General features: G+C 38.3%; 1 protein-coding gene and 1 long non-coding RNA gene across 2 annotated transcripts in view; one reads left to right on the top strand and one right to left on the bottom strand.

Annotated features, from left to right (window-relative positions):
- Window positions 1-16500, top strand: part of PALMD (palmdelphin) — a 49176-nt gene extending 32676 nt beyond the window's left edge. Inside the window, exons 4-8 of the mRNA XM_060626330.2 lie at window positions 8271-8385; window positions 8526-8559; window positions 8678-8791; window positions 10397-11494; window positions 16139-16500. Of these exons, the coding sequence (XP_060482313.1) occupies window positions 8271-8385; window positions 8526-8559; window positions 8678-8791; window positions 10397-11494; window positions 16139-16182 (1405 nt within the window). The 3' untranslated portion in view covers window positions 16183-16500. The remainder of the gene's footprint in view (window positions 1-8270; window positions 8386-8525; window positions 8560-8677; window positions 8792-10396; window positions 11495-16138) is intronic.
- A 109-nt stretch (window positions 16501-16609) lies between these two features.
- LOC144617217 (uncharacterized) overlaps window positions 16610-27546 on the bottom strand; it is a 147507-nt gene continuing 136570 nt past the window's right edge. Inside the window, exons 2-3 of the long non-coding RNA XR_014138093.1 lie at window positions 23828-23893; window positions 16610-21999 (exon numbers count right to left, since the gene is read on the bottom strand). This is a non-coding gene — a long non-coding RNA (uncharacterized LOC144617217). The remainder of the gene's footprint in view (window positions 22000-23827; window positions 23894-27546) is intronic.

Genomic DNA, 27546 nt, shown 5'->3' with positions numbered 1-27546 from the left:
ATCCCCATAAGGTGATGCAATAATTAGCATACTGATTTTGATGCTTTAAAAGATTCTATAACCGCAGTGGCTTAAACAAGATTAGAACATTCATTTCTCTCACACCCATAACAATCCTAGCTGGGAGACATTCAAGGGAGAGAGAGCAGCAACATCCCATGAGATGATCTAGAGACCCTCCCTGTTTCTTTCTGTCTTGCTTTGCTGCTCCCTAAGTGATGCTTCTGGTAGGATGGTCAAAGACAGCTCACTGCCACAACATCTGCATTCCAGTGTAGGAAAGAGAGGATAAGTGGAGGGCAAACAGTTCTATTTTAAAGTTATGACCTGAAAATTGCAGATGTCACTTCTGCTACTATCCTATTAGCCAGAATTTAGTCACATGACACCATTTAAATGCAAAGGAGACATGGAAATGTAGTCCGTAGCTGGCGAGACACATAAGACTCAAGGACTTCTATTACTAAAAAGAACAAGAGAAATAGATTGGGGTGAGGAGATTTCATTTACAAAATAGATAACATTTGTTAATTAAACACCATTCCCATAAATATTATGAAAATTCTAATAATCCTGGAGTACTATTTTAGTTTCTTGTCTAGACCTGTATTTTTAAAGGACAGGTGTGTCCCTAAAGCTATATTCACACCCACACTCGCTCCAAAATCATTGATATCAAAGTTGAAGAACAAATCTCCAAATAGACCTGGTAGGTTTTCTTTTTTATTGGAGTTGTCATAGATGGCCCTCCTTTTCCTACCAGAGTAGGAAGAGAAAGGGCTAACTAATCATTATTGAGTAATTCCTCTGTGTCACACCCTGTGGTAGAGGCTTACAAAAATAATTTTATTTACCTCCTTAAGACAACCTTTTGTGAATACTATTATTATCCACCAAAGAAGAAAACTGAAGCTTGGTTGGGCTAAATAAGTAAGCTAAGTACATTAGCTTTCATATGGGCTCACTGTCTTGTTTCCATGGGTAGAGCTGAAAACAAAAAAGTAGACCTTCACACAAAAACTCACAAAATGTAGGTAAACCACCATCCACCTCCTGTTCTCCCAAGATTCAGTGGGGAAAAAAAAGGAAAGAGAATCTGCACTTAAGGGAAGAGTCAAAGATTACAACTGCTCACCACTCCAGACCAAATTCAACATCTGCTGGAGGTGAACACATTCTGAGAACCTGTGAGTCCCAAAAGAAACTGAATCCTTCTTTGTCTAGCTTGGATGGGGTCAGTGAGGTGGTCCTAGCAATTCCATCAACTAATTTCAGAGGTATATCAGTGGTGGCACAACCTGGACCAAGTCCTGCTGATTCAGACCATCCCAGAGAAATGATCACTGGGCCATCTCTGGGTGTAGTCCTGGCCTTTAATAGGCTCCCAGCCTATTACAGCAAACAGCTCATCAGTCCTTTGGGAGTGTATAGCCAAAGTCAGTCATAAACTTAATTTCAAACACAGCATCAGTGATTACCTTCAAACTACAGTATTATAATCAAATTACATCAGCCAGCTTTTATTTAAGACCTAAAACTTCTATTACTTTGAACAGTCTTGTGCCCAAACAAAGAAAGGCTGGCTATAAAGTGGCCACAGCTTATGGAAACCCCAGACTCTGAAACAGAGACTGTTGTAAGAACCTCTACCAAAATCCAAACTCAAACAACCAAAAAAAAAAAAAAAAAGAAGAAGAAGAAGAAGAAGAAGAAGAAGAAGAAGTGACAAAGCCTTCACTTTAATCCTGGTCACACTGACTTGTCCACTAAGCAGAAAAATGCCTAGTATAACAAAATTACCCTAATGAATACCAGGACAGAAATATTACCTTTGTATATAATGGGTCAGCACTTTTACATGTGGCCAAACCCCAGCTACGATTTCAATCTTCTGTTTCTTTATTATGACAGGAAGTAAGAAATCCTTTTATACTGATGAGCAAAATGAGTGTTGTGTCTAGGTTCATAAGAACCCATTTTTTAAAGTTTTGTTCCCATAGTGGTTAATTAGAAAGTTGTTAACAGCTCAGGTTCTGTCAGCAGAGATTTGATTTCGAATTCTGTCCTGCCACAAGCTACCTGTAAGCCTCCAGGCCGGGGGCTATCAAGGTGCCCAGCTTGCTTATCTGTCAAATGGAACTAATAATGGTACTCACGGGGGTTGTTGGAAGGACTAATTAGGCCAATGCCTCATACGGTATAGATACTCAATACATTTTAAATGTTGTTATAATTGCTAGCAAGTAAAATGATGGAAGGTAGAACATAACTCTTCTGAGTCCTGGCCTTTTTGGCCCCAGTGGTAAACTCCATTAGATTGTTAGTCCTTGTTAACTCCACCAAAAACTGAAAGAGATAAATGGACACTTAGCAGCAGAAAAATTGCCTTCTGAAATAACCCCTTCTTGGTGCATCCAGCATTTATGTGCTGTCCTTTTCCTAAGACAAAAAATTGCATGTTGGAATTGGATTGGGGACATTATCTCGTGATGATTAAGGGAGGTTATTACTAGAACAGTGCATGAAATGAAAGCTACCTGCTTTCACATAGGGAGCTCTTGAAAATAACCCTATTTTTCCCCAGCAAATAGGCAGGGAGAAGAAAGATTCCAATAATGGATAGCATTACAAATCCTTTTTCATGTACTCTGCTTATCTAAATTGGCACATGATGCCTGCCCACCGTCTCTCAGAAATCATGAGAGGTGCTAACTCATCCATCAGGCCCCGCCTAACAGCCCAGGAGGCACCAAGAAGGATATTTCTCTTTCTCTGCTGCCTGTTTCTCATCAAACTGAATCAGCATTTCTGGGAGATCAGTTCCCATTCAGAAAGGTAATACCTTATAAAAATGGGCATGGCAGCACTTATGGAAATTCTAACCCATCAGCTGAGAGATAAGCAGGTGAAGGTTAGAAAGTTATTCCCTAGTGACCTCGCCAAAAGCTTTCCATGTAAAAAAAATAGTTTTACATACATATTTTTATTTTTATATATACAAAACTAAAGTTTTATATAAATACACATAAGTATGTTTATGTGCAGGTGTATATGGATGAATATGCATACAAATATATATACATATACATGCACAAATATGTATACATATACATGTATATGTATATACATACATATACACACAGATAGTACAGATATATGTGTATATATATATATACACAATATACACACACACACACATAAATATTCCCCAATATTTCACTTATACTTGCTAAATTTTTCTCTCTACTCAAAGCTTTTGGAAAAGGATTACATATGAGTCCCTAATTTAAGCCCTGAATTTTTCTGAGCTTTAAATAAGAGTGGAGTATCCTCCTAACTATGAAGAGTCACTGAGCCAGAAAAAGAAATTAATATAGATATACAGAGAAATTTGAAAAGGAAGTTAACCCAAATGGTAATATTAAATAAAAATATGGATGATCAAATTTATTCAACAAATAATAGTTTGGATTCCATATTATGTAAATGAGAAAAGAGAAACAAGGAGGAAAAAGTAAAACTATCAGAGAGACAGATATTTTAAAAATCCCTTATGAAGCATGTATCAAGTATCTACTATACCAGCTGGGCATTGTTTTAGGCTTCCCAACCTCAGCGCCATTGACATTTTAGGCCAGATAAGTCTTTGTTGGGCGACTGTTCTGTGCATGTAGGATGTTTAGCAGCATCTCTGGCCTCCACCCACTAGGTGTCAGTAGCAGTCCTCAAGTTGTGACAACCAAAATGTCTCCAGCATTGCCAGATGTCCTCACGGGGAAATCACTGTCAGTGAGACCCACCATGCTAGAGATACAAAAATAGTGCCTACGTACCAGTTGCAATTTTTGTTTTATGTTCCTTAAGAACAGGCAATCCTCAAAAACTTGGCACATTTTCCAGGGAGGAGGCACATTTCCTCCTCCTTGGTGTGGAGGTTGTTAGACCTCCTCTTCTTCCATTGCCAGACTGCCACCATGCTTTCCCCTCTCAGTTCCGACCCTGTGAGGGGGAGGCTGACCAAAGCCAGTTCCATGCTCTGTTACTCTTTCCTGGGTTTCCCGTCACTTCCACTGGCATTCTGATCTGTCAGAATGCTGTTCTAGAACAACAAATGTGTAACATTTATCTTTTGATCTTATTTATATTGTCCATAAATAATATATAGAAGTATCAAATCAACATATAAAAATAGGATATAGAGTTTTGCGTTTGAGTGAGAATTTTAGGAAATGCTCTGTATCACTAAGCATCTCCTGTAGAGGTTTGTGATTCTAAGTAATTAGCACCAAAAGGATTCCTTCTTATCCTGTGTAACAGAGAGCTGGCTGTAACTAAATGATAAAGAAGAGAAAGGGGGTGTTCATTTGTTTCTGTTTGGTTTTAATAAACATGCCTGATATGTCATTTGACTGCAACCTCATATTAATGCATCTTTCACCCAGTGACTTGAAAACCTTCAAAAACATTCATTAGCAGATACTTTGATGAGGTTAGCAGACTTTCAACCTTGTATTCTTACCATATTAGTCTAAAGACATCCATGAGAATCATATGGCATTACATTACCCATGGGCCTCTCTACAGAGGAAAACAACTATAAATGCCAGTGCATTTCTAATTCCCTGAGATGTAATTGGCCAAACAGATCAAGAATCTATCTCTGTGCCCCAGCTATAGAAAGGGGCAGAAACTGGAGGAAACTAGCTTTTGCTGAGTGCATGCTATTTCTTTAATTCTTTATTAAACCCTATGAAGTAGTAACATTGCCCAGATCTCTAAATGTTTAATTGTTCCAGGATTCAGTCCTTGGAAGCCCTGACTTTCTAGGAAATCTTATCCACGCCTATGGCTATACATACCAACTCCCGAATTTACATTCAAACCCAGACTTCTCTGAGCTCCTAACATTTGTGTCTGTTTTCTCCATGTCACCATTGACTATCTCGAAGTTACCACATCCAGCACCAGTCTCTTTCTTCTCCCTCCCAGATTTCTGTCCGAGCAATTAAATTCATATCTTTCCAATTATTCACAAACATCAGACTCACCCTTGACATCTCTCTTTTTCTCACATCGAACATGAAATGTATCAACAAATCCTGGCAACTCTTCCTTCGAAATATTTCCAGATTCTAATTGCCTCTCACCCTTCTACCAGCAACCCCCCTGAATTAAGCCATCTTCTGTGAAATGTTACAACTACTGACCTCCGTGGTTTGCCCCTCCAGCCTATTCTCCACACACCAGCCAATGTGATTGTTTAAATTTCAGGTCATGACATGTTTTGTCTTCTGCTCAGTATTCCCTGTGGTTCCCCAAAGGCCTTACCATACATTAGGCCCCATATGATCTAGTCACCTGCCACCTCTCTGACTTCATTTCTTACCACTCTGCTTATTCCCCGTGCTCTTAGCCTGAGTTTTGTGGTTATTCTTACCTCTCCAGAAAGCACTTCCCCTACCACCCTCATGTACCCTTCTCTCGCTTCCTTCATATCTCTGCTTAAATGACGCTTTGTCAAGTAGCCCCTCCCTGACCACACTGTGCAAACAGTGCCTTCTCCCCAGGCACTCTTCATCCCTTTACCCTTATGTTTATAGTCCTTATCCTACTTTATCCTACTTTTTAATGGAAGTATTTTTCTTCATAAATAAATGTGTGTATATGTATTTACATATACATATGTAAATATGTATGTATATACATTTGCAGGAGTTGGCAAACTATGACCCAGGACAAAATTTAGCCCTGGCCTATTTCTATATAGCCACAAGCTAGGAATGTTTTTTATTACTATTATTATTATTATTATTATTATTATTATTATTATTATTTAAGGGATGTAAAAGGGGAAAAAAGGTAAATAAGCAAAAGAAATTGTATGTGTGGCCTGTAAAGCCTAAAATTAATTAATTTTTAATGAATGAATTAATTAATTAACTATCTGGCCCTTTATAGAAAAAGTTGCCAGTTCCTCTGTTAGTGTATTGTTGGTGTCCTCCCACTAGAATATAAACTTCTTGGGGCCAGGAATTTGTTTGGTTTACTGTCATATGCCTAGCACATAGGATTGTGCCTGCTACAAAATAGATGCTAAACAAATATTTTTCATGAACAAATGAATAAATGAAATGAATGAAGATAATGAGCCTTAGCAAGGTCTGGTGACTTGTCTAGGGTCACACAAGAAGTTGGAAGATGAACCAGTATTCAAACCCAGATCCATCCGGTTCCACAGCTGAATCCTGCAGTCTAAAAGCTGCTTGCAGCAATGATATAATCATCCTTGTTTTCTATTCAAAAGATCCTCATTAGACTGTCTCTAACATGCTGTTGGGTAAAGGATCCCGTGAGACAGGGCATGGAAGGAGAAAGAGACACTGTGTGTTGTAGAAAACCTTTAATAATTATACCATAATAATACATATCTGATATCAACTGTATTCAATGTGCTCATATACATCATCTCTTCTTAACTTCACCAAATTTCTGTATAAAATTTAAGGCAGGTACCATATTCTCATTGTACATGTTATAAAACCGAGTTTCAGGGAGTTTAAAGGAATTGGTTGTCACAAGCAGTGAATAGCAGACACAGAATAATCCAGATCTATCACTTTTAGTATGGACCTTTCCATTCTACCAACCAACATATATCCCCACAACTCTACTGATGGACGGATGTGCTACCATGGATGGAGACTGATTTTAATAGAATGTCAGTCACACCTCAGTAACTTCTAAGAAACCCGAAGTACTATATTTTACTTGGAATTCTATAATAGGTGAGAAAACTTCTTTAGCTACAAATGGCCAACTACCAATGGCCAGCAGCAGCAGGAAAGTCAGAACTTTGAAACTGTAGCAATGAGTGGGAGAATAGTCAGGCAGACCACACCTTGGGCTTTTATTGGTGTGACAATAACAAAATATTTTTTAAAAATTTCTTAATGTTTATTTTTTGAGAGACAGAGCATGTACATGAGTGGGGAAGGGGCAGAGAGAAAGAGAGGCACAGAATCCAAAGCAGGCTCCAGGCTCTGAGCTGTCAGCACAGAGCCTGTCGTGGGGCTCAAACTCATGAACCATGAGATCATGACCTGAGCCGAAGTCAGACACGTAACCATCTGAGCCACCCAGGCACCCCAATAGCACAATATTTTTGCACTGCCAAATCCATAACCATCTTAAAGAAGGAAGCCAAAAACTGACAATTATCATAGCAGATGCTAATACCCATGGCTGTCACCTCCTGGACTAGCTGCTCTATCTAATCAGCCATCCTCTGAGGCAGCTGACTTTACAACATAGAGTATTTGGCTGAGAAACTACATGTAATCCATGGCAGCCAAGGGTCAGCCTTACTAACTGCATGAATGCTGGTGGCTGTATGTTTTTATTAAGGAAGAGGTCACGACATCACACCCCGATGTTAACTTGAATCTGACAAGCAGCTGTACTCTGGTCAAGATTCCAGGTCAGAATGTTTGCAACAGTCCAATTTCAAATGGCTCTCTCTTGGCCCCAATAAGTTCCCTTACACTTCATTAGGCCATGTGTGGGTTTTTTTATTGTTGTTGTTTTGTTTTTTGTTTTTTGTTTTTCAGAAAATGTAGCCTCTATAAACAGCAGCATCTGAGGCCATCATACTAAGTTTTGTCCGTTTCTCATCTCTCCACCCTATTCACTACAGTATGTCACAATTCTTAGGAAACTGTGAAGTTAAAATGAAGTGTCATTTTCAATGTTAGGATATACAGGGTTTTGGAAGTGATAGTTTTGATTATTAAATTAAGTCTAATAATTATAATCTTATAAAGTGCTGATTAGCTACAAAAAAATTATTATAATATTTTCTCCAAATAATATGGAGACTCGGATAAGAAAAATCGGTAACCTAGGTAATAACTACAGATGAACCATACCTTGTGGCTCAACTTCAAACTTAAGTCTCTTTATAAAAGAAATTTCTCTATTTCATTTGGAAATAACATTTGTAATTGCAAAGAAGAAAATGAGGCAAGGTTCAAATAGTTTACCTAAGGAAAAAAAAGATGTTTGTTTTAACTTGAAGATTGTTATATCAAAGTCAGGTGTTATGTACCTTCTATGTACTAAATCTGATGGTTAGTGTAATGCTATGTTCTTAAAAGGTATCTGGATATTTACATGCAATATTCCAAGGAAAGTTTATATATGGAGAAGACATATTTGGGAACTCTACGTTTGTACTGTCTTAAGCAGTAAAAAGTGCATCTTTCTGTTGTCAGACTTGAGAAGGAGATCCAAGATCTTGAAAAGGCTGAGCTGCAAATCTCAATCAATGAAGAGGCAATTTTGAAGAAACTGAAATCAATTGAGAGGACAACAGAAGACATAATAAGGGTGAGCATTAACATTTAAAACTATGAGTCCCTCCCAGAATGAGTCTACAAACAGTATATAATTCTTCAAACTATATCCACATTTAGAATTTCTGTTTTAAACTGAACTGTTTTAATCATGGAGAACTCTTTTTCTTATAGTCTGTGAAGGTGGAAATGGAAGAAACATCAGAAGGTATGTTTTTGAGCAGTCTATTCTATGTCTAACTACATTTTTTAATAAACCCACAGAAACATTTCCCATTATTGTAAATATATTCTAAATGTATTTTGAATTAATATTAATTTTACAGAGTCAATTGAAGACATCTATGCTAATATCCCTGACCTTCCAAAATCCTATGTGCCTTCCAGATTAAGGAAGGAAAGAAATGAAGGAACAGAAGATGATGAACAGAATAGAAAAGGTACATGAAAAATCTGTATCCAAAGGCAGGTTCTCAAATTCAGATTTTATAATGTCAGATATTAACAACCTGCTGTTACATCTGATGCTACAGGTTAAGCAACAGTCCATTTTATAAAGTTCCATGAGGTATCTGAGTCACTTGCATAGGTAGGGATAATGGAGTTATAGGGACAGAGAAGATAAAGGATTGAGAAAGACAAACTCTTAAAAGCAAAGCTCCCCTGCTCAAAAATATCTCTCCCCAAATATTCCATCTAGTAGGCAATCTCTTAGATCACTAAGATCCTTTATGAAAGTAAAAATATCCCCTTGGGAAAGTTAGGCATTATTTACCTCCATGTGGAATGGTTTTCATAAAACTAATACTTCCAAGCCTCCAGAAAAAATGAAGGCTTGTATGGGGCCAGAGAGGGAACCTTTGAATTTCAGACCAGAAAAGGAAGCTACACTCTATAAGCAGGTAGCAGTCATTCATTTAAATATTCAACAAATATTTAGTGACCACATACTATATAGGGCAAGCTCAGTTCTTGCACTAGGAATACAGTAGTGAATAAAACAGCAAAAATCTCTGCCTTCTTGGAGCTGACATCCTAAAGGAGAAAACAGACCTAAAATTAAGTAAATAAATTAAAAATACCAAATTAGGCTGTGAAAATACTAAAGAATAAAACAGAGGTGGGGGACATGGAGAGTGGGAATGGGGAGGGTTGCAGTTTTAGTTGGGTAGCTGGGGGGAGCCAAGAACCACCGGGCTACCGAGGAGGTATGAAATCAAGATGGGTCCAAAAAGGAAAGTGGGAGGTCAGAGCAGAAGCCAAAGCACCGCCACATTGTAATTGGGCCCAGATTCCTAATAGTTCTTAAAACTCCAGTCATGAGGAATTTGCCTGCGCCTTGAAGCAGGGCTCATCCACACAGTGCTCTCCAGTTCACTTGTTTCAGTTCAGCTTATATTGCTCTATTTTTTTCCTCCTACTTGAAAATTGGAATGAAAGAAACACAAAAAGAAGGCAGAAGGAGAAGCATGTGATTCTTGCCTTCCTCCTCCCTCTTCAATACCAGTTCTACATTTAAACAGCTTCCCTGCTGTGAAAACTTTAGAACACTCCTCTATGATTTCAGCAGGCTGCTGGCCCACACAGCAAGGATGTGACTTAATAAAATATACCGTGCTAGACCTTTTACCTGCTGTAATGCCTGGTGCAACCCATTCTTCCTAGCTAACAAAGAGGTCTGACTCCTCCCATTGGATAATGTAAGAGTGCGATCTGTCTTGTTGGATTTATTAGTTACAAAGAGGATATTTTTTGGTTTCCCAATGGAATCATCAGCTTCTCTTCTCCAACCGGCTTTTCAGTCCCATTTTTTCAGTAATTCCATATATCCTTACATAAAAACCTAGGTCATTACGGTGCTGGCCTTTACATTGATTGACCTTATACAATCAATGAATAAAATCAAAAATTTTAAAAACAGACAACAGCATCTCACATGAAAGAATATCAAAGGGTAGACTTAACATAAAAATACATTGTGAAAGCAGGCTACTGTATAAGAGAAAAAGTTAACTAAATCGAAGATGAAATTTCTCTCCTGACAGCTTTGTACGCCATGGAAATTAAAGTTGAAAAAGACTTGAAAACTGGAGAAAGTACAGTCCTGTCTTCTATACCTCTCCCATCAGATGACTTTAAAGGTACAGGAATAAAAGTTTACGACGACGGGCAGAAGTCAGTATATGCAGTAAGTTCTAATCATGGTGCAGCATACAATGGCACGGATGGCCTGGCACCAGTTGAGGTAGAGGAACTTTTAAGACAAGCCTCAGAGAGAAACTCTAAATCTCCAACAGAGTATCATGAGCCTGTATATGCCAATCCATTTTGCAGGCCTACAACTCCACAGAGGGAGAAGATAACTCCCGGACCAAATTTTCAAGAAAGGATAAAGATGAAAGCTAACGGACTAGGTAATGATATGAATGAATCTGTATACACTATGGACAATGGACTTTCAGAGGAGAGGGACAACAGCTTCAATCATATCAGCCCTGTTCGACCGATACCTCAACCCCGATCAATGACTCAACAAGCCAAGGAGATGCCCGACACCCTACAAAAGAGGCTGATGACTCCTTGGGAAGAATCAAATGTGATGCAGGACAAATATTCACCCTCTCCAAAGGCCAGAATGAGTCCCAGCGAAGCAATAGCTGGGAAGCCAAAATACCAGGATTCTTCTCCTGCTTGCCAGGAGGATGAGGAAGATATCAGATACAATATCGTTCATTCCTTGCCCTCTGACATGGCTGATACAGAACCCGTGACAATGATTTTCATGGGCTACCAGCAGGCAGAAGACAATGAAGAAGAAAAGAAGCTTCTGACAGGGTATGACGGGATCATCCATGCTGAGCTGGTTGTGATTGATGATGAGGAGGAGGAGGGTGAAGGAGAAGCTGAGAAACCATCCTACCATCCTGTAGCTCCCTACAGTCAGGTTTACCAGCCTGCCAAACCAACACCACTTCCTAGAAAGAGATCAGAAATTAATCCCTATGAAAACACAAACCACAAATCTCCCCACAAAAATTCCATATCCTGGAAAGAGCAAGAAGAAAGCTTAGGCAACCCGGTTCAACATTCTCCACTTGATGTTCAGATAGCTGGAGATGGGACTGAGGACCCGTCCTTAACAGGTAATGAAAATAACAAGGCTTGCCACTGCTGTTTAATCGTGTGACAATCTTCCTTTTGTGTTGTTAACAAGCCCTCTTGCTTTCAGCTTTTTTTGACCACCTCATAGAATAATACACACTAAGGGTTTTTTTCTTTTCTTTAATAAATAATGATCTGATTAAGTCACTTCAAAAGATAAAATGAAAAAAAAAAAAAAACAGTTGTTGCCTTATTTGGATATTGCATTGTTTGACCTTAGAAACTTGAAGTCTGTCTTCTGTCATAGTACGGTACTGCTTGTGAATGTATTTGGATTACTAATATACTGAATCATCTATATCGTATCTTTTCCCACCAGAATCTGATGCCAGCTACTTGTTTGTGCCTGTTATTTAAACTTCCTACTTAAGTTAACAAGTTGCCTTAATTTTGCAAGAAAAAACAAGAAACAAATTTTATTCAGTGTGATATTTTATTACTTTGCTATATCTCATTTCCCTATGCTTTTATAGTTTAACTTTACTTCCTTAATTTTTCTACATTTTAAAACAGAATGCCAATTTCTCTTGCATTATCTATAACATCTAACTTTCCATAGTCTTCCCTAACTTAGCAATTTTTTTTCTATTTTTTTCTATTTTCTATTTACATTTCTCGGTTTCTACAGTTTTATAGCTATCCAGCTTTTTTAGCATTAAATGGAAAATTACACTTTTTTCTACAAAAGTGACAGCTCATCAATTTTAAATTCCTTGTTATCGCTTGAATATCATATTCTACTTCTCATTCATAAAAAAAGTAAATAAGATTCTGACAAAATTAATTATAATAGCTCTACTTAACCTTAGCTAAAGACCTAAGTCAAATTACTCAGACATATAGGTTCTGAATGTGTTGGTGGGATGATAATTTTAAATGTTTCTAGTGGAAAGATTCTCATTAAAAAGCAATAAATGTTAAGCTCCAGCTAATTCAGCAAACAGAACTTGATAATTCTATAGAAGTGTGGCAGTACTTGCACAAGTGAGGAAGTGTTCTTTTGCAACCCATAAGCTCAATTTTGGGTTGACAATAACACAAGCAAATGGGCCTCTTCCATTCTTTTAAGTAGTTAAATTAGGCATACCAACTGAAATTTTAATTATCTGAAGAATTTCTAACCTGTTGGTAAGTGTACACTTACCTTTCTAAATCAGAGCTGTGTGATACATCCCCACAATGAAAACCTGCTTAAACTAAAAGTTCCTTTCCATTTTGAGAATGAGTTTTGCTTGCTAATGAAATTTTGTGAATTAAATTCATTTTTAAAAGAACAACACAGTAGGGGTGCCTGGGTGGCTCAGTGGTTAAGCGTCCGACTTCGACTCAGGTCATGATCTCTCAGTTCGTGAGTTTGAGCCCCATGTCGGGCTCTGTGCTGACAGCTCAGAGCCTGGAGCCTGCTTCTGACTCTGTGTCTCCCTCTCTCTCTGCCCCTCCCCTGCTAACAGTTTGTCTCTATCTCTCAATAATAAAAAAATGTTAAAAAAAAATTTTAATATAAAAAAAAAGAACAACACAGTAGACTTAGAAGAGAAGGAACACATTGATTATGGTCAAGAATAGTGACATTCCCTACTATAAAATCTTCCATTTTTGCACTTGGATGTTAGCCACCTCCTCCTGAATGCCCCTATTCCTTCTTCCCTACCCATGTCAACACATTTACTCCACAGAAAAAGACAGGAAGTGACTAATGTTTCCAGACAACACTAATCATGCCACTGAACTAAAATAATGAAAACAGGAAGACCTTTTCCAGACAAAGTAACAATACAAAGTTCTGTACTATCAATCAAAGCCTATTATAAACAGAATGCTCCAAATTCCTTGCCTTCCATCATGATATTGTTTTACATTCCTGTTTTCCAATTCAGTGCATGGATTATAGAGCTGCTATATTTTTAAATGGGTTTTTTAAATAAGCACATCATATTGACATATGCTCTCACCCCCAGAAAGCATTCCCATACATAGAATATATAGCCACCTATGCGATTCAATTTCACAAACACCACATAGGTTGAGCTTCTCCCCTAAAACTGCAAAAATGCTTACTGAAATACTTGAAAATCCATCATTTCAGTCAATTCCTTTACTTATGGTATAGGTCACCTACTAAATATAAATATTCTTGGAAAGCCTAATAGTTAAGCATTATTAGTCTCTTTTTTCTTAGTGTAAATGTTATGAGAGCCTTATCTAAGAGCAATTTTGAATTAGGAAAAGAGCACAAAGGAGTAAGAAAGAGGGGAGAAAGTGAAGATCCAAATGTCTCAGTCAAAACTTTTGAACGGGTGAAGTCATGACAAGAAAATTCAGCAAAGTCCATTGGCTAATGTAAATATAAAATGGTCATGTTCTAAAGTATAGCTTAATGCCACACACATCCACCAGTGAGTGGCCCCAGTGCGCTTTTACTGGGACTCCTCTACTATTCCCACCAACGAGGCAGCTGGCTTTCTTTGATAGTCCTTGCCAACCTCTTCTTGTACTCCTGGATCTAGTCACCCCTCTTAGATATGTCAGCATCACTTCAGGATGATAGAGGTGGGGGACCTCAGCTCCAAGGGATTCACATGCTACTGGTGTCAAAATTGCCAACCTGTGGCAATCATTAGGAAGCAAGGAATGCTGAGAGTAAGGAGGCAAGCTCTCTTCCACCACGTTCAACCAGCCAAAACTATATGTCTGAATTGCTGTGGGGAGAGCAAGTAAAGATCAGAAAAGAGCAGAAAGGAGGAATAAAAAGGAGAGCTGAGGGCCCAGATTTTTTTTTTACCTGCTACACCTTCCTATTGTCAACATGCTCCAGCCCTACACATCCACTTGAAACTCACACCATCTACTTGCCATAGGCCACAAGAAAAAATAGCAGACAGTTACAATCTAGAATTATTTTTTTTACCCCTAAAGAAATGGGACAGTGAGCTACTGGATTACCTCACTCCTGAGGATGTGCACATCCAGGATGTCTTTCAAGAACGTCACTGAATGTCCATAGCACCAAGGCTGTGCCTGATTTACTGAATCTCAAGTTGAGGAGTAATTGTAAAGAGGAAGACTTTGTCCCTGCCTTAAAAGATACCTTTAAAAAGTCCCTTAAAATGGACTTTTCCCCTGCTCTCTTTTTTTGGTATGGCCAAGGTAGAGGTCCATAAAATCCAAGAGTAGAAAATATAAAGCCTTGCTTTCTGCCTTCAGTTCACTTCCTGCTGTTGAAGTATAGGCATCTCCTTAAGGCTTGACCATCCAACATCTCCCAGCAATAGAGACCATCCTCTTGGCTACAGAGCAAAGGTAATTCTCTCAGCTAGCCCTAAGTTCAAGGAAATATTCTTGACCCTGACACTAGAAATTATCATTCTCCTTAAGGTTCTATGGGAAATAATGCTCCTTGACTTCATTTAAATGAAAACATTTCATATAAGTAGAGTAACAATAAAAATTATCATAGTCTTTTTACATTATTATATCCTCCATCACTTCTCATATTTGTAAAAAAAAGAGCTCCTTAGAGATGGGGTCATTTCATTGTTAATAGACAACTAATATATGACCAGAAAATGAGACACATGTCTTCCCTGTTATATTTTTTTCATTAAATAAAATCTTGCAATTAGTTAAAGAGCTGGCTCTTGGGCCATATTACACATGAATATAATGATCAGTGCCTTGAAAGCATCTTTCAATTTTTGGAATATGACTGAGGCAGTATACTCTAAAGTCCTAAATATTAAGGACATGATACCAGAACATCAGAGCAGTGTTGTGAATTCTAAATCTACATTTAAGAAAATGGTTTCTACTTCATATTTATTATTAGCAATGGAATATGCTCAAAAGGTATACTGTCATTTGAAAGTATATCTTTTTTTTTAAGTTTATTTTGAGAGAGAGAGTCCAAGTGGGAGAGGGGCAGAGAGAGAGGCAGAGAGAGAGAGAATCCCAAGTGGACTACGCATTGTCAGTGCAGAACCCAATGCAGGGCTCCAACTCTTGAACCATGAGATCATGACCCAAGCCAAAGTCAGACACTTAATGAACTGATCCATACAGGTGCCCCGAAAGTATACTTATAACATATCTCGACAAAGATATAATTTTATAATTATTCCAACTCTTAATTAGTGGTTCACATTTTTTCACTCACAAGAAATTTGTTTTTGTCATTCTATATCCAAGAATGGAGCCCCTTGGGATAACCAACTTTGATGACCTAAAAGATAACTCAATCATGAATGAAAGTCATGCTTTTTTTTAGTTTTAGTAGTGCATAGCTCAGAAATATGACAAAACATAGTCACTGACATATAAGAATTTATCTAAGGCTAATAGTGAAATTGTGCACTAATCCTATATTTACTCAACTTATGCTGTGTTTGCCTTACTAATTTTTCTAATCTTTATAGAAATAGGTTCCTTCTAGTTCTGAACCTGTTTCAGTCCTAAGTTAACCACAGCTTATTATTTCTACTATCTTTTTGTGCTACTAAAACAATGCTCACATTATTGGATAAAATCATCTGAGGTATGTTTCAAACTTTCCTGCATTCTATGAAATGGTCATTTAGAGTGAAAACTAAAGCTTTTTGTGTAACTTTTTTTTTTTTTTCAATTTTCAGCTTTAAGGATGAGAATGGCAAAACTGGGGAAAAAAGTTATCTGAGAGGTGTATCATCTACCCAAACATCCTTTGGAGAAGAACCTAAGAAACATTTGCCAACTTCCCTTCTGGATATTTTGTTTATTTTTCCTGAGACTCAAAAAAAGTATAATTATAGCCATAGTAAGCCATGTGGATAAGCAGTAATCATTATTTGTGAAAAATTCCAAAACAGCTAGGGAGAACAAATGCTTAACTTTTCCAGTTACTTGACACAATTTGTTGGGGGTGGGGGGAGAAACCAGTATATTTTTATTGTATTGATACCAAAGCATTTCTAATAAGAGTGTGTTAAATTTAAGAATAAAGTTATTTAAAATAGCCTGACTATGTTCTTTTAACTGACATGGTAATTTTGCTAATACAAAAATTGAAAGATCATAGGAAGCCACTACACCTCATCACAGAATTATTCATCTACAGCTCTAACAAATAAGCATGATATCCCAAGTCAACAAGGCATTAAGACATTCTTCTCCTAAGGACCAGTTGATTTGGTAGAGACTTCAAATTCTTCGCATCCATCCCAAAGGTTCATACAATAATCATCCTCATATTTTGGGACTAGATTTGTAGTATCTTGATAGTCCTCATCACTTTGCATATGATAACTGACATGTTCATTCTTCTTGAAATATTACCTTTTCTTTCATTCAGTTCAGTGTGAACTGCATGGTGCAATGACTGATTATGACCTAAGACTACTGGATGGAGGACTTCACATGTTCTCAAAGAATATAAATCTAGTCTAATGTTTGACCAATTTTTGTATACATGTTAGAATCCTAATATTAAAACTTGATAAGAATGTGTACCGTATGTCATTTCTAAGTATTCTTGCCAAGATGTTAAATCCTAATTTGAAGAAGAATATTCCTATGCCAATTCTCTCCTACTCTGCCTTATTGTACTGCCCTCCACCTAACGCTCTCAAAAATCCATCCTCACACATCTTCCCTGGATCATACCAGTGCATTTTACTCAGGGCCTGCAAGTCCTTCAGTGACTAGTCTGTTTCCTCTCAGAGCAGAAACTGAATTTCTCTTTTGAGGCTATGATGAGACCTTATCTTGGTTACTGGTGTGGAAGTAATGAGAGGTAAAAGAAGCAGATCCTAATGAGGACAAGCTTAAACCTGCCAAACATCAACCTCAGATGGATTGTTTGCAAGGGCAGTTGTTCTATAGCAGGAGACAGCTCCTCTCCTGGAGGAGACTGGGATCTGGGAAATCTGGAGGTTCAAATTTCAGAGACACTTCAACACAAACACCCTATCCAATGGTCCCATTCCTTCCCTCCCATGGCTCTGAGTTTAGCATAAGTGACTTGTCACATCTGCACATTCTTTTGTAGGTCTGCCATCCTTGTGACTAAAGCATTGATTTTTTTTTTTTTTTATTGTTTGCACACAAGTGTTTATTAGAACACTGCCTGGCACCTAGTAAGTGATCAATAAAGAATGAATTAACTAATGGTTCAGAAAGGAAGAGATGTAGTCTGCAAGGAGGGACTGCGTAATACCAGCTGGCCTCAGGCAACATGAGCCAGAATCTGGCCGGCAGATCTCTGGCCCCTTCCCAAAGGGCATGGACCAGTGTTGGTGCATAGAAGTGGCCCAGCATGGCCAGAGGATACAGAAGGCTGGAGCTGGTCTTTTACCTATGGGTGAAGCTGGAGCTGCTGTGGAATTAGCTGCCAGGAGGGCAGAGGGGGCCTGAGTACAAAGCTGAAGCTGGTCAGTCCAGGCAGCTGAAGTGAGGCTGTACTATCCCACACATCAATCCACTGACTCCTGTGTTCAGTGAAAAGGAAGGAAAACTGAAAAATGGGAGTGAGGTGCCTTGCACTACTGCCTCGCAGCAGCCCTCCAGCACCCTCTATTGGCAAACCTAACACTGCGTCAACTGGCAAAGGAGAGATGTTTACAGGGTCAGGATCATAAGGCGGGGCATAAGATGGATTTGGAGATGAAGCATTAAATGGTGAAGATAAAGACGAAGCCGCGGGGCTCCTGGGTGGCTCAGTTGGTTGAACATCTGACCCTTGGTTTCAGTTCAGGTCATGATCTCCTGTTTGGTAGGATCAAGACCCATGTCGGGCTCTGTCCTGACAGTGCAGAGCCTGCTTGGGATTCTCTCCCTCTCCCTCTACCCCTCCCCTGTCCTCTTTCTTTCTCTCTCAACATAAACTTTAAAATAAAAGATGAAGCATTACACTAACACAGCCCATCCATTTTTCTTTTATCTTTTTCTTTTTTCCCCCCTTTTTTCTAAGTAGGCTTCATGGCCAGTGTGGGGCCCAAGCCCAATGTGGAGCTTAAACTCATGACCTGAGCTGAGATCAAGAGTCAGGTGTTTAACCAATGGAGCTACCCAAGGCACCCTATTCCACCCATTTTTCTACTCAGCTTCCAGATTTATCCTTACACATACATTTGAACATTTAAGAAACCAAAAACCAACTGTTTCCATCTAATAAGATGCAACAATCCTTTATACAAAGATTTCACCCTGTCCCTAAAAGGAGACACACACTCTCAGGAGTCACTGTTTCCACAGATAACTACATTAGACATTGTTTTTAAGAACAGTTTTAGATTAACAGAAAGATTGAGAAGATAATACAAAGTTTCCACATACTCCATACCCTCTAATTTCTTACATTAATATGGTAAACTTGTTATAATTAAATGAATCAATAATGATACATTATTAAATCTCATAGTTTATTCAGATTTCCTCAGTTCTTACCTAATGTCCATTTTTTGTTCCAGGATCCCACAGAGAAAACTACATTACTTTTAACTATCGTATCTACTTAGGCTCCTTTTAGATTTTTCTTGTTTTTGATAACCTTGACAATTTTGAAAATTACTGGTCAGGTATTTTGCAGGGTGTCCCTCTATTGCAAATTGTCTGATGTTTCTCTCATAATTAGAGTGGGGCTGTGAATTTTGGAGAAGAAAGATCACAGAGGTAAAGTGACATTTTCATCACATCATATCAAGGGTATATACTTTCAATGATTTATTACTGATGATGTTGCCCTTGATCTCCCAGCTAATGTGTTTGTCAGGTTGCTCCACTGTAAAATTGTTATTTTATTCCCCTTCGTATACTGTATGCTTTGGAAGGAAATCACCATGCACAGCCTACACACTTAAGGGAGTAGGGAGTTAGGCTCCTTCTCCTTGAAGGCAGAGTATCTATATAAATCACTTCCAAATCTTTTGCACAGATTTGTCTATTCTTCCCATTTATTCATTTATTTATTTATTTTCAATCATTAATTTAAACCAGTATGGACTCATGAATGTTTACTTTGCATTTGAGTTATAATCCAATTCAACACAATTTGCTGCTCAAATTGTTTCAATCTGGGCCATTTCGGTTGGCTCCTGTATGCCTTTGATGTACACCCATAAATGTTTTGAACATGAGATGTCTTTCCATTTCATTAGATCTTTAGTTTCTTGCAACAATATTTTGTAGATTTCAGTGTGCCAGTCTTCCATTTCCCCAAAATTTATTACTATTTTTTTTAAGTAGGCTTCCTGCCTAGTGTGGAGGGAGCCCAACATGGGGCTTGCGCTCACATTCCTGAGATCAAGACCCGAGCAGAGATCAAGAGTGCACACATAACTGACTGAGCCACCCAGGCACCCCATTCCTATTTTATTCTTTTTGATGCTATTGTAAATGGAATTGTTTCCTTAAATTCACTTTCAGATTGTTCATTGCTAGTGTTTGGAAATGCAATTGATTTTTGTATATTGATTTGGCATCCTGCAACTATAAACTTCTTTAACTCATTTATTCTAATAGTTACTGGATTCCTTAGAATTTTCTACATATATAAGGTTATGTCATCTGTAAAAAGTGACAGTTTTACTTCTTCCTTTACAGCCTGGGTCCCTTTTATTTCTTTTTCTTGCCTAGCTGCCCTTGCTAAAACCTCCAATACAATGGGATGCAAAGTGGTGAAAACAGGCACTCTTGTCTCATTTCTGATCTTAGAGGGAAAATGTTCAGTCATTCAAGTATGATGTTAACTGTCAGTTTTTCTTAGATGATTTTATCCACATTTGTTGAGTGTTTTATATCATGAATTTGTGCTTCTCTTTAATTTTGGCAACTTTTTCTTCATGTGTTTTGAAGTCTGTTGGTAGGCACATACATATTCATGACTGTAGTGTTCTTGATGAATGAATGCTTTAGTCATTAAGAAAGGGCTCCTTTTATCTTTGATAATACTCTTGGGTGGAAATGAATTTATCTAGTACAAACACAAACATTTCAGCCTTCTCATGCTTACTATTTCATGGTAAGCGTCCACTGATTTGCTTCAACTTACCAACCTCTTTATATTTAAATCACATCATAGGTTTTACTTTTTTTACTTTTTTATCAGTCTGACATTCTCTGCTCTTTAATTGGAGTATTTAGTCCACTAATGCTTAATGTAGTTATTACTATGATTGAGTTGGGCCTATTTTATTATTTGTTTTATTATTTTTTTATTTGTTTTATTTATTTGTTTTATTATTTGTTCCCTATCGCATTTTTTGCTCCTATTTTTCCTTTCTTACCTTTTTAAGTTATTTAAATAACTTCAGAATTCCATGTTAGTTCTTCTATTGACTTTTTATATATGTCCTATTTTTTTCTCTAGGAATTACAATATGCATTCTATTTGCATTAGAACTTAGAACTTACTAAGAACTAACACTGCATTATTTTATTTTATTTTATTTTATTTTATTTTATTTTATTTTATTTTTTAATTTACATCCAAGTTAGCATATAGTGCAACAATGATTTCAGAAGTAGACTCCCTAATGCTCCTTACACATTTAGCCTATCCCCTTCCCACAATCCCTCTAGTAACCCTCTGTTTGTTCTCCATATTTAAGAGTCTCTTATGTTTTGTCCCCCTTCCTGTTTTATATTATTTTTGCTGCCCTTCCCTTATGTTCATCTGTTTTGTCTCTTAAAGTTCTCACATGAGTGAAATCATATTTGCCTTTCTCTGACTAATTTCACTTAGCACAATACTCTCTAGTTCAATCCACATGGTTGCAAATGGCAAGATTTCATTCTTTTTGATTGCCAAGGAATACTCCATTGTATATATATACCACATCTTCTTTACCCATTCATCCATCAGTGGACATTTGGGCTCTTGCCATACTTTGGCTATGGTTGGTAGTGTTGCTATACACATTGGGGTGCATGTGCCCCTTCAAAACAGCATACCTGTATCCCTTGGATAAATACCTAGTAGTGCAATTGCTGGGTCACAGGGTACTTCTATTTCTAATTTTTTGCGGAACCTCCATACTGCTTTCCAGAGTGGCTGCACCAGTGTGCATTCCCACCAGCAGTGCAAAAGAGATCCTCTTTCTCCGCATCCTCGCCAACATCTGTTTCTGTCTGAGTTGTTAACATTAGCCATTCTACCAGGTGTGAGGTGGTATCTCATTGTGGTTTTGATCTGTATTTCCCTGATGATGAGTGATGTTGAGCATTTTTTCATGTGTCGGTTGGCCATCTGGATGTCTTCTTTGGAGAAGTGTCTATTCATGTCTTTTGCCCATTTCTTCACTGGATTATTTGTTTTTTGGGTATCAAGTTTGTTAAGTTCTTTATAGATTTTGGATACTAACCCTTTATCTGATATGTCATTTGCAAATATCTTCTCCCATTCCATCAGTTGCCTTTTAGTTTTGCTGATTGTTTCCTTCACTGTGCAGAAGCTTTTTATTTTGATGAGGTCCCAATATTCCATTTTTGCTTTTCTCTTGCCTCTGGAGACGTAACACTGTATAATTTTAAATAAAATGCAGACATCTTACAACTATATAGGTCTATTATCCCCTCCCATTCTTTACACTAACTTGTTATTATATTACATCCATATATATTACAAACCCCTTGAAGCAATGTATTTTTCAATTGTTTGCTTAAAACAGACATATTTATTATAAAGAATTTAAGTAGGAAACGTACAAAAAGAATTTTATATTTACCAATATTTGCCATTGGTAAATTCATTTGAGTGTTCTTCATTCCATTCTGAGGATCCATGCTCTCATTTAGTATCCCTTCTCTTCAGCCTGCAGAATTTCCTTTTGCATTTCTTATACTGCAAATGTGCTAGCAACAAATTCTCTTAGCTGTCTTTCACCCAAAAAATGTCTTCACTTTGTGCTAAATCTTGAAGGATTTTTTTTTTTAGATAGAATCCTTGATGACTTTTTCTTTCAACTTTAAAGATGTTATTCCACTCTTTCTGGCCTCTATAGATTCCTATGAGATGTTAGATGTTAACCAAATCATTGCTACCCTATATATATAATCCTTCCTTTTTCTCTTTCTCATTTCAAGATTTGCTCTATGTTTTTTGCTTTCAGAAGCTTGACCATATTAAAAAGAATAACTGCCTTCATATATATATATGATTTTTTTTTTTTTTTTTTTTTGCTTAAGTTGTTTTTCTGTATCATGAGTCAGTAAAGTTAAGCCTTTTAACAAATTTGGGAATTTTCTAGCCATTATCTCCTCAGATTCTCCTCTCCTTAGGTAATACCTAAAGATGCCATCATTTAACAGGTCCCTGAAACTCTGTTTAATTCTTTCCCAAAATTTTTTCTTTCTTCTCTTAAAACATGAGACAGTCTCTATTCATCTACAAGTTCATGAGTTGTTTTCTGTGTCATCTCCATTCTGATATTAATTCCCTCCAGTGGATTTTTCAAACAGTTTTAGTTCTTCAGCTCCCCAATTTCTATATGGTCCTTTCATACTGTTTCTATTTCTGTGCATCTTTTTTTATTTACAGCAAGTATATTTTCTTTAATGTCATTGAGAACAGTTATAATAGATGCTTTAAAATCCATGGGGCGCCTGGGTGGCGCAGTCGGTTAAGCGTCCGACTTCAGCCAGGTCACGATCTCGCGGTCCGTGAGTTCGAGCCCCACGTCAGGCTCTGGGCTGATGGCTCGGAGCCTGGAGCCTGTTTCCGATTCTGTGTCTCCCTCTCTCTCTGCCCCTCCCCTGTTCATGCTCGGTCTCTCTCTGTCCCAAAAATAAATAAAAAACGTTGAAAAAAAAAAAAAATTTTAAATCCTTATTTCATGGGGTGCCTAAGTGGCTCAGTCAGTTCAGCATCTGACTTTGGTTCAGGTCATGATTTCACAGTTCATGGGTTCGAGCCCCACATCAGGCTCTGTGCTGACAGCTCAGAGCCTGAAGCCTGCTTCAGATTTTGTGTCTCCCTCTCTCTCTCTCTCTCTCTCTGTCCCTCCTCCACTGTGCTTTCTCTCTCAAAAATAAATAAATAAACATTTTTTAAAAATCCTATTTCTTGACTCTAATCATCTAAGAAGTCTTAGAGGTTGGTCTCCATTAATTATTCTTTCTTTAGAGCATGGGTTGAAAACCTATAGCCCACAGGCCAAATCTATCCCACGTCCTGTTTTTGTATACTTTTGTACTGCTCACATTAAAAATGGTTTCTCACATTTTTGAAGGATTTATAAACAAACAAACAACACAAACAAAACACCACATATTCTACAGAGACCATATGTGATCCACAAAGCCTAAAATATTTTCTAACAGGCCCTTTAGAGAAAAAGTCAACTAACCTCTGCTTTGGAGAATGGGTCAGAATTTCCTGGTTCTTCTTAAGTCAGGTAATGTTGGATTATCATCTGTACATCATAAAATATTAGGTTATAAAAATACTGGATTCTCTTATTTTTCTCCAATGGATGTTGCTTCTTTTGTTTTAGCAGGCAATTAACTGGGTTAGACTGCAAACTCTTTCTTGTGTTATAACTCCAATCTGAGGTCAACTACTCATTTTCTTTGCTCTAACTGCTTTGTGTTCACTTCATGTATGTGAACACATCCAGAGGTCAACCAGAGTTGTGGGCAAATAGGAACTGGAATCCCTTCTCTTGTGTTTTCTTTCCAAGATCATCCTGTCCCTCCCCCTGATGGTGGCAGTTGGCCCAACCATCAGTTCTCTGGTTTCCTATGCACTGCCACCTAGCACCACAGCCAGTTGACTACAACTGCCCCACAGCTAAAAACTTTGAAAACAGGGCACTCTAAACTATCTTCCTCCTCTGAGTGTGGACTCCTCACCAGCATCCTCCTACTTCAGTTCACTTTTCAGGACCTTCAAGTAACTACTTTTTGAAGTTTACACTAGTTTTCTGGAGGAGACTCAGTTTGGCAGGATCTCACTCAGCCATTATTGGCATTATCAGCCATTATTGACAGTACATATTTAAAATGTATGGATTCAGGAAATTCTAATCCCAAGAATTTGATTACCATATATCAGTGTCTGATTACAAATCAAAAATGTGCTTAGGTCCTTATGGGAAACCCAGAGTACAGTAACAATTTCTTTTACACATGAATAAGGCATCATATGAAGATATACTTCTAAAGATATGTTCTAGGAAGTTACTCCACCCTAAACTAGAGGTATATGACCAAGCATAAAATAAAATTACATTAACTTCTTTGATAATGAAATAATGAAACTGATACCAACTCTACAGCCAGCAAAAACCCTAAATCTTTCCACCAAAAGGTATAATCCAAAAGCAGTAATAAGACAAATATTTGTTTTACTGAGGTGAAAGTCACACAACATAAAATAACCACTTTACAGTGGATAATTTAGTGACATTTCTCACATTCACAACGTTGTACAACTATCACCTCTATCTCCAAAACATTTTCATCACTCCAAAATAAAATCTTATTCCCAGTACACAATTACTCCCCATTCCCTCCTCCCCCACCCCCAAGACCCTGGCAACCACCACTCTGCTGTCTCTATGGATTTACTCATTCTGGATACTTCACATAAGTGGAATCATAATATGTGACCTTTTACATGTGACTTCTTTTACTTCGTATAACATTTTGGAGGTTCATTCACATTATAGCATGTATCAGTACCTCATTCCTTTCTATGGCTGATAATATTTTCTTGTATGTATGTCCCACAATTTGTTTATCCATTCATCTGTTGATGGACATGTGGACTAGTTCTGCCATTTGGCTATTGTGAATAGTGCTGCTATGAATATCAAAAAAAAAAATTTATTGTGGTAAAAATATACATACCACAAAATATACCATTTTAACCACTTTTAGATGAATTCAGTGTTATGCAAGCATCACTACTATCAATCTCTGGAACTACTTCATATCCCAAACAGAAAGTATTAAAACACTAACTAACCCCCCATTCCTTCCTCTCCCTCAGCCCCTGAAAATCACCATTCTACTTTCTTCTCCATGAATTTGACAAGTCCAGGTACTTCAAATACATAAAATTATATAACGGTTGTCCATTTACACCTGGTTATTTCACTGAGCATATTTTTCTCAAGGTGAACATCAAAACTTTTTATAAAACAAAAATACACATTTCATTTGTAAAAATGACTAAAGTTTAACACTGTAATCAAACAGCAACAACATCATCAACAACGTGTACAAAGCACCTTTTGCTAGAATCACTTCATTCATTCCTCACAATTGCCCTGTGAGGTGGGCTTTACAGATGAAGAAATGAGGTCCAAGGAGGATAAGTCATTTGCCCAAGGACAGGAAGCTTGTAATACAAACATGCATATGCAAGTCTCCCAACTCCATCCCCAAACTCCCAATCCCTTTGAATTGACAGTATCGGCTGCCTCCTAGCCCACTACCATGCCACTTGTAACCGTGGTCAAGAGAGACCCATGTGGAAGGAAGAACCAGGGAAGGCTCCAAGAATGAGGAAGCTTCTGCTAGAAGGGGGGAAACAAATGGGCATTCCAGGCAGCACCACGACCATCAGCGACCTGGATGCAGATGAGCCTGGGTACTGGGCAAAGAGGAAAGAAGCCGCAAATGGATTGGAACAGTGTGTATCCTAATCAAATTTGAAAAGAGCTTAGAAGAATCCTATCTTTCATTCCCACCTATAATGACTTACCTTAAACAAGAACCTTTGTTCTTTTTTTTTTTTTTTCTGCTTTACCAGAGTATAGAGATAAATAAAATTTCAGCCAAAAGCTACATGCACCCCTAGAGCTTCCTAGTTGGCATCAGCTGCCAGTCGGCATCTCTATTTTCACTGCATCCTGGACTGGAGGCAGGATGTGGAAGGGATGAATATCAGAAGTGATATTCAATTCACACATTACAAATCCTGATAGAAGCCAAGTAAGCACTAAAGTAAATTTAATTCATTTATTTGATTACTTATGCCATAGGCTACCTTTGCCTTTAAGATTGGCTTCCACAGAGCAAAAAATAATAAAAGCAAAAAACAGCCTCAGTTGTGAATGTTAACCAACCACAATTTTCTAGAATTTGTTTCATCTTTTCCAAAAAACATTACTTATTTTCATCTTATAATGGAAACCATATTTAGGAAGGTAACTTATAATTTTTTTTTTTTTCCTGAGAGAGTGGGTGCATGTGCAGGGGAGGGGCAGAGGGAGAGAGAGAAAAAACATTTTTGGGGGGAGAGGGTACAAGTGAGCAAGCGCCAAAGGGGAGGGGAGGGGAGGGGAGGAAAGGGAGAGGGGAGGGGGAGGGGAAGGGAAGGGAAAAAGAAGCAGGGCTCCAGCTCAACCAAAGCAGGACTCGTGCTCACCGGAAGCGGGGCTCGTGCTCACCCGCAGCAGAGCTCCCGCTCAACAGAAGCAGGGCTCCCGCTCAACCGAAGCGGGGCTCGTGCTCACTGGAAACAGGGCTCGTGCTCACCCGCAGCAGGGCTCCCGCTCAACCTCCCGCTCAACCGAAGCGGGGCTCGTGCTCACTGGAAGCAGGGCTCGTGCTCACCCGCAGCAGGGCTTCCGCTCAACCGAAGCGGGGCTCGTGCTCTCACTGGAAGCAGGGCTCGAGCTCACCCGCAGCAGGGCTCCCGCTCAACCAAAGCGGTGGGGCTCATGCTCAGCCACAGCAGGGCTCCCGCTCAACCGAAGTGTGCTTGTGCTCTCACTGGAAGCAGGGCTCGTGCTCACTGGAAGTGGGGCACAAGCTCACCCAATGCAGGGCTTAAACTGACAGACCGGGGGATCATGACTTGAGCCAAGAAGTCTGACGCTTAACCAACTGAGCCTCCCAGGTGCGCAAGAGAATCTTAAGCAGGCTCCACACCCAGCACGAGCCCTACGATCTCAAGACTATGAGAGTTCATGACCTATGCCGAAATCAAGAGTTCAACACTTAAGCTCTTAACAACTGGGCCACTCAGACACCCTTAAAAGTTTTGATTTTGATCATAACTTCAGCGGCAACACTGATGAAGATCTAAAGGCATTTAGTTCTACAATCACTCCTA

The sequence above is a fragment of the Panthera onca genome, chromosome C1 (assembly GCF_046562875.1).
Source record: "Panthera onca isolate mPanOnc1 chromosome C1, mPanOnc1 haplotype 2, whole genome shotgun sequence".
Taxonomy (NCBI): Eukaryota; Metazoa; Chordata; class Mammalia; order Carnivora; family Felidae; genus Panthera; species Panthera onca.
Note: the sequence above shows the minus strand (reverse complement) of the source record. Positions and strands in the feature narration are given on the sequence as shown.